The sequence below is a fragment of the Poecilia latipinna genome, unplaced genomic scaffold, assembly GCF_001443285.1.
Source record: "Poecilia latipinna isolate Pla-1442-1.1 unplaced genomic scaffold, P_latipinna-1.0 Scaffold157, whole genome shotgun sequence".
NCBI classification, from domain to species: Eukaryota; Metazoa; Chordata; class Actinopteri; order Cyprinodontiformes; family Poeciliidae; genus Poecilia; species Poecilia latipinna.
Window position 1 is genome coordinate 248,983 of NW_015112773.1, and position 6,980 is coordinate 255,962.

Below are 6,980 nucleotides of genomic sequence, written 5' to 3' on the forward strand. Positions count from 1 at the left end.
TTGTGTTTTAATAAAACCAAAAGGACCTTTTTTTTTCTTTTTGTTGTTGGTTTTAAATTTTTTTTTTTTTTTTTTTTTTTTTTTCTATAAGCATGACAAGAAAACGAAACAAAAAGGAAAAAAAAAAAAGCTTGCATCTTCATGTAATATTTTGTATTTAAAACAAACCAAAATTACCACTTGATGTTCAGGTTTCTACTAATGGATTCTTATGAAAGTATATCATTCCTAAAATATGCACAGGCCAGAGAGGGCAACTTGTTATTTATGTTGTGCACTGTCACTAATTTTACACTTCTGTTTGGGATAAACAAGTCGTTTAGGTTCAAATTTGAGGCGCATAATAACATCAAATCCTCCAAGAAAAAAAAAGAGAGAGAGAGAGAGAGAGAGAGAGAAAAAGTTGGGGAACACGTGGATGCTAAATCATTAAAGTGTGGCTGTCTGTCTGTGTGTGTGCGTGGAGTTCATCCCTCTCATAAGCCCCCATCGCGACCTCTCCCTGACCCCGCTCACCCTTTCCAACCCCGGGCCCCTGTCACTTTAAAATTTACTGCGGAGCCGAGTCTCTTCCGATGGTTGTGGTGGTGGGGAGGCACACGAGATCGAGGGGTGGGGGGTGCACAGACAGACCCCCGCGATCCGATTTGACTCTCGTGGGGGAGAAAGGATGGAGACTGAAGCGCGGGATCCCTCTTTATCTGAGCGGAATCAGAAACATCGCGCAAATTGTCCGCCCGCCGAAATCTCCCCCTGCTGACACACAGGCGACACATCCCGAGCTGTCTGAGGAAGAGAGAGGGGAAGAGGTGGAGGGGGAGGTGGGTGGGTGTGGGATGAGGAGGAAGAGAAAAATGAAAAGTTGAATGGCTTACTGAAGGACACCTGGGCGCGTCAGGACAGGAGGGGTGACAAGAGAAGGAGAGGACGAGTCGAGCAGAAGCGCGCCGAGCAGACACAGTGAAAAGTTGGCAGCGGACTGATGCGCCGGATGGGTTTTTAGTTCCGTCCCACGATGTCTATAGGACAGTGAGAGGAGAGCAGCGCCGTCTGGATTTACTCCTCGGCCAAGCGCGAGCGGCGCGGCGACCGAGAGCGCGCCGGCGGAGACTCCCGGAGCTCGGGGAGCTGAAGAGGCACTGAGACACACCGCGATGCCACAAAGCTGGCGAAGCGACCGCAACGACAAGTTCTAGTTTATTTTTTTTAAATATATATACTTAAATCAAGCTTTTTGTGTTTGCTTTTTTTTTAATTGTATTTTTTACTTTTTCGGAGTTTTAATTACCCTAGAGGCTGTAACACGAGTTTGGACGGTAAGGTGATTGATAATTTTCCTCAAATAAAATATTATTTTTCCTGCATTGATTATTTAAATTACACCGCGGTTTATTTGCTCGTTTATCATTTAAAACTTAAAGTGTTATGGCTTCATTTAAAACGCGCAGGATCTACTCTTGATTGCCGATTCTGGCTTTTCTTCTTCTTCTTCTTCTTCTTCTTTTTTTATAAGCAAAATATTTATTCAGTCGAAGGCTAACACAAAGGCGCCGAGGCAGATTTGTGACCCTGGAAGAGATTCTGTTTTGCATCCTAACAATCTGCTTGTCTTCATAACTCTTATCACTCGGCGGCTTCCTGCAATTGATTTGCTTCCCTGCAAAAGTTTACAACCGCTCTGCCGAAACCAGCAGCATTTCAAAAGCAACGTTATAACATTTTATGCTGCAAAATAGTGATTTTTGTGACATTAATAAATCGTTTTGTGCACCTCTTTACCAGAGCAGAACAGGATTTTGGGTATCATTTCTACTAAGATTTTTTATTCTTTTAACAACTTTCGCTTTTGTTGTGAAATCAATAAGTGCAGTTTTGTAAATGCATTTCTTTAAATGAAATTCGTTAAGCATCAGTATTAGATATAATTTGAGGTTGGTTTTGAGTTACAATAATATAGATATTAAAATAAATATTTGTGTATTTTCTATAGTGTTTTGATGAGATTTTTGTTGTATTTCGTTTTTTGTTATTTTCTTTTGTTTAATTCGTTTTGATTTTGAAATCATTTTTTAAATCTTTTTTTTTATAACCAGCATCTTCTATGTATTTATTTATTTATTTTTTACTTTTTCGATTTTGTTTTATATTATGTTACTGGATTTCAGCCCTTCTATTGTTGCTTCAATCCATGACATAACATATTAAAACATTTTCTTTAAAGTATGGAAATAAAATTAAAGTCAACATAAAGAAATGTAGTTTTTTTTTTTTTTACATTTCATTCTTTTACTTCCTATCTGCTTTTATAATTACTAAAATAACATTTACTGTATTTTTGTTCAGCCTTTTTTGTGGACATTTCTCAGTATGCATGTGTGTGTGTTTAGGTGTGTGTGCGTGTCTGCGTGTGTGTGTGTGTGTGAGTGAGTGAGCGCCTTGCTTCACAGAGCAGCTCCTAACATTTAAGTGGGATTTCTTAGTGGGAGGTATGCGGTTAGGCAGTGTTTGGACACAGTTACCTGGTCTGATACTGATCAAAGTCTGATCTCTCTCTTTCTCTCTCTCTCTCTCTCCCTCTCTCTCTCTTTCTTTCTCTTTCTCTCTGCAGATCTTGGATGGGTCAGGCCATGTAAAGTTCTGCCTGGATGCCAGCAAACCAGATGCAGGGAGCTGGCTGAAGCACATCCAGTTTGCCCCTGCGGCCACGCAGCATAACCTGAGAGCGTGCCAGATAGATGAGCAGGTATGTGGCGACGTGTCCTCAGACGCGCCGTGTGACATGAAATCCATCTCAACAAAGTGAAAGAAACCAGAGAAGGAGAGAAAATTCAACCAAATGACTTGTTCTTGAAATCCCCATGATGATGATGTGTCTTCTGCCTGGCAAGATGAATCAGGGTTTTTAAATTCCAGCTCTTTTTCTTTTTTTTTAAACAACTCTAAAGCCATAATTTTGTATCTGCACTTTCCAACATCCAGCCTGCTGTGTGCTGTCAAATGATGTTATTGTGATGTAAGTCAGATAGTCTTATGAGCGGCTGGCAGTCTTTGTCCTCACCTAACAGACAAACGCATGGACACACACACTCACACACACACACGCACACACACACACACACACACACACACACACACACACACACACACACACACACACACACAGCTCTTCTTATTATCATCGCTGCATGTTTTACCTCTGTATTTGTTTGCTGCCTTCTGCCGCACAAAAGACCACAGGGAACGATCAGAGGCGGCCGCCCCCGGGATGATAGTTCCGCACACTTCCTGGTCACGCTGGCGATATAAACTCTTAGATATGCCAGGAATGCCGAAGCCCTTTTGCTGTTCACCTGGCTGTAGAGAGGTGCGTGCTGCACACATGAGGGCCCGTTCAGCTCAGTAATCCTCACAGCCAGCAGGCTCCCAAAGCAGGAAGCCGTTGGCCCAGACTTCACCTGACGCGTGCGTCGAGAGCGCGATCGCTTGACCCAAACAGAAAACATCGTCTCACAGGTGGTCCATCTAGATAACTTCTCAGCAGTGTCATCTGCTGAGATGGAGGAGTAATATATATTTTTGCGCAGGATTTAAGTTCAAATTGTTTGACGAATTCTTTTCAGTTTGATTTGTTTTTTTTGTTTTTTTGTTTTTGTCATATTTAGAACTTTGGGTTTAATTTTCTCCCAAAACCTATATGGTTCAGCCGCCAAGAAACTTATCTACTGCTCATCTTTCACACATCTCAGTGACGAGAGACAGGAGGAGGGCCTCATAAAGAGGAGCAGAAGCTCTTTCATGCATGCTTACCTCCCCACTCTGGCAAACGACAGAGACAAACAAGCAGCGAGAGGCTTTTTCCCCCGAGCTGCCCCGCGACGCGAGGTGCGACTCGCTGTCAGCGTTGCGGTTCTGCCTGGGTGGCTGTGTAAGGCTCCCACAGGTCACGGACATGGTTATGATGAGGTGATTGTTAAGTATCACGCTCTGTCACAACACTGCACAATGTGCTGTCTTTAAGCCTTCCGGCCAACGCCGGTGTTTTCAAAAACACACTGTAGCCTCCCACAATGCCCGTCTGTGCGTTGGAAAATGAATAGACTAAACGGGGTGGTCTTGTAAAGCTGCTGTCAGATTCTGCCGGTGTGTGTCTGTCCCTGTGTCTCTAAGCACATGGGGGCCCTTTTTTTTTTTTTTTTTTTTTTTTTTTTTGCGAGTGTGTCGAGTGTTTCATTATGTCTCCGGAGTGTGCGCTCACACACCTGTGTGTAGCCTGTGTTTGGGCTTTTGCCCGTGTCCAAACCTCAGTTGGAGCACGCTTACGTGTGCGTGTGTGTGTTCATGCGTGTGTGTACGCAGGGCTTTGAATTGTTCATTGAGGTCTCGATGACTCCCAATGCTCCTCATTCCGAGCTGGAAATGTTGAAGCCGCACAGTACCTGATTCCAGCAGGTCTTTTTTACAGCCACAGAGAAAGCGCTGAGTCCAAACTCAGCCTGAAACCACTGATTACGCCACACATTACACACACCACCCCCAGATTTTCGCAGAAGAGCCTCACAGTGTTACTGAGGGCTTCGGATGGATTGGAAAATCTTCCCTCAGGATCAAATTTAAGGGACTCCTTCTCAGCCGTCGGACAGAAACAATTTGTCGCATGACTTGCGTTCAGACGTTGTCCTACAATGATAGCAGTTTCCAGGTGTGTTTGGTCGTTATTTTGTGCAGGGCCTTTACAAGCACCTCTGTCGGCACAAGAGTGAAACTGGCTTCCATCCTCTCATTTTTGACCCAGTTCTGTTTACTATAAAAGTTTATGAGTAATCTCAGAAGAACAGGGGAGTGGAAGAGGAAGGAATGAGTGAAACAAACCCTGTTTTCTTCCATTTTTTCTCCCTGAACACAAGATTTATTGTAGATTATGCTTCTTCTTACTGTTGCAGTCTCTTGTTTGCTTATATACGTATACTACATAATCTGAGAAGGTATAACCTATAGTGAACTGGATAAAAATCCAAAATCTGAAAATATTTACAACAGACAGCATGAGATATGTTCTGTTGTATACACCTCCTTTAATTTGTCACGTTTAGCTCTAAATAAGAGAATCATTGGCACTATTGTACTATTGAGTCAATTAAAGATTGATTACGTTTTTGTTAATCAGCTCTGATCAGTGAGCAACAGGCCAAATACTGAAAAAGAATGATCTTTTTCTCCCTCTACAGTATTTTCGATACTAAAAACTCCCACCACCTATAAACGCATCACTCAGCGGTGACATTTTTAACAGTTTAACAAAATCTGACAAAGATTAGGAACATATGATTTGATGTATAAATGGACATTGCTTTATTACACTTTAATCTTATGTTGGATTTAAAAGTATTACTCTATGGAGAAACTATGGAGAAACTTTTCTTGCATTTCATTTCCAGCACAAGTATTTTTCAGCACTCACACAACCCCGTTAATATTTTTTTGTGGCCGCTGTTTTCGCTGATCATGAGCTCTTGGCTGACTTTGAGACACAGCTGAAGCCTTCAGAAAGCCCCCAAACAACACGCTCGCAGCTCTCTGAGCACAGATCCCCTCATGTTTTGTCGTGAGGATAATTAGGGGGGCAATTAGCACTTAAAAACCCTTCTCTGCGCTCCTCACTCTACTGATTCAACTAAATGGAAAATTGATTAAAAAGTGTAATTAACATCATCCGACAAGGCCCTGAAGAGCCTTTCATAAGACAGTACAGAGGGATATGAGGGTTAATCTCATCTGCTCCATTGATTGTCACTCAGTATTGAGTGCAGTGAAGTGGCTCTGGAGCATGTGGCAGTGTGCACACAATGGAGCTGATTGTAACTCACAGAGGTAACGGTTTGAACCTTATTCATTAATAAACTCTTGTTACAGAACTGAAATCTGATGAGCCTTTTATACAAAAAGTAACTATCTAATATAAGGCTTAATATGAGAACAACGGCGTCATGCTGACTTTTCCTCAGATTCAATGTGCTGGAATTGTGTGCAAATTCTCTTCACGCCCTTCTGCATCATTTCATAGTTCTGTGCAAAACGCACATGTCGGTGACTGTTGCATGGCCACCTTTCTGCAATGTGTCATCCTTCTTTGCAATAGCTGCACAAAGCTGAAGATTGCTCGATATGCCTATCTTTGTCTGAGTACATGATTCTCCTGCGAAATCTGAAAATGCATTTTTGCATGTTTTTGCTCTTGTTTTATTTCATCCACCGTCTCACGCCTTTCTATTTTCTTAATTCTTAAGCAGTGTTCAATTTAAAGCTTTTTTGCATGAAGTCCTGCCCCCTGTGAGTTTATTCAGTTTTGATAGCGTTAGCGAATGGCATACCTGTGCATATGAGGACATCAGCAGGGAAGATGTAGCAATGGCAGCGTAACAAGTAGTCCAATCATAACACATTACCTCTGTATGAGCGCATGGGAAAAATGACAGAAAAATTTCCACACTATTAAAAGGAACAAGGTCAAATATAAGTTACACTTAAGCCTTTAAATTGTATGTGACAATTTTGTAAAAAAATAATAAATAAATAAATTTGTGAACTACAGAACGTTCGGTGTGTTCACTGCCTTTTAAGCTGAGGCAGCAGGTTACCGCTGCTCTGACTTAGAAAGCCTGGATTTTTTGCAGTCAGTGATTACTTAAAGCTATTGTTAAAGTGTTGTTGGGATTGTCTTTGTGTGTGTGTGCGTGTGGGGGGGAAAGTGGGGGTGTTTGCTGGTGGTGCCTCCAGACCCGTGCAGAGTTGCTACCTGTTTGTGTTTATCCATGGTGATCTTCGTGGAAGCGGTAGAGTTTCCCTCCCGCTCATAATTGCCATGCTTTACCCACTTGTGTGTTCTTAAACTATTGCAGATTCCCTTTTTTTTTTTTTTTTTTTTTTTTTTTAAAAAAATTTTTTTTTAAAAATATTCTTCAAAAACAAAATTTTTTTTTTTT

At 41.8% G+C, this 6,980-nt stretch overlaps 1 protein-coding gene across 12 annotated transcripts in view; it reads left to right on the forward strand.

Moving 5' to 3' along the window:
* Positions 1-6,980, forward strand: part of mecom (MDS1 and EVI1 complex locus) — a 180,369-nt gene that overhangs the window by 146,056 nt on the left and 27,333 nt on the right. For 11 of the 12 annotated variants that reach the window (XM_015029544.1, XM_015029546.1, XM_015029549.1 and 8 more), the window contains exon 3: positions 2,609-2,743. In XM_015029544.1, the coding sequence (XP_014885030.1) occupies positions 2,609-2,743 (135 nt within the window). Of the gene's footprint in view, positions 1-835; positions 1,317-2,608; positions 2,744-6,980 lie in introns of those variants that run through there. The other variant, XM_015029550.1, reaches the window with a different exon arrangement.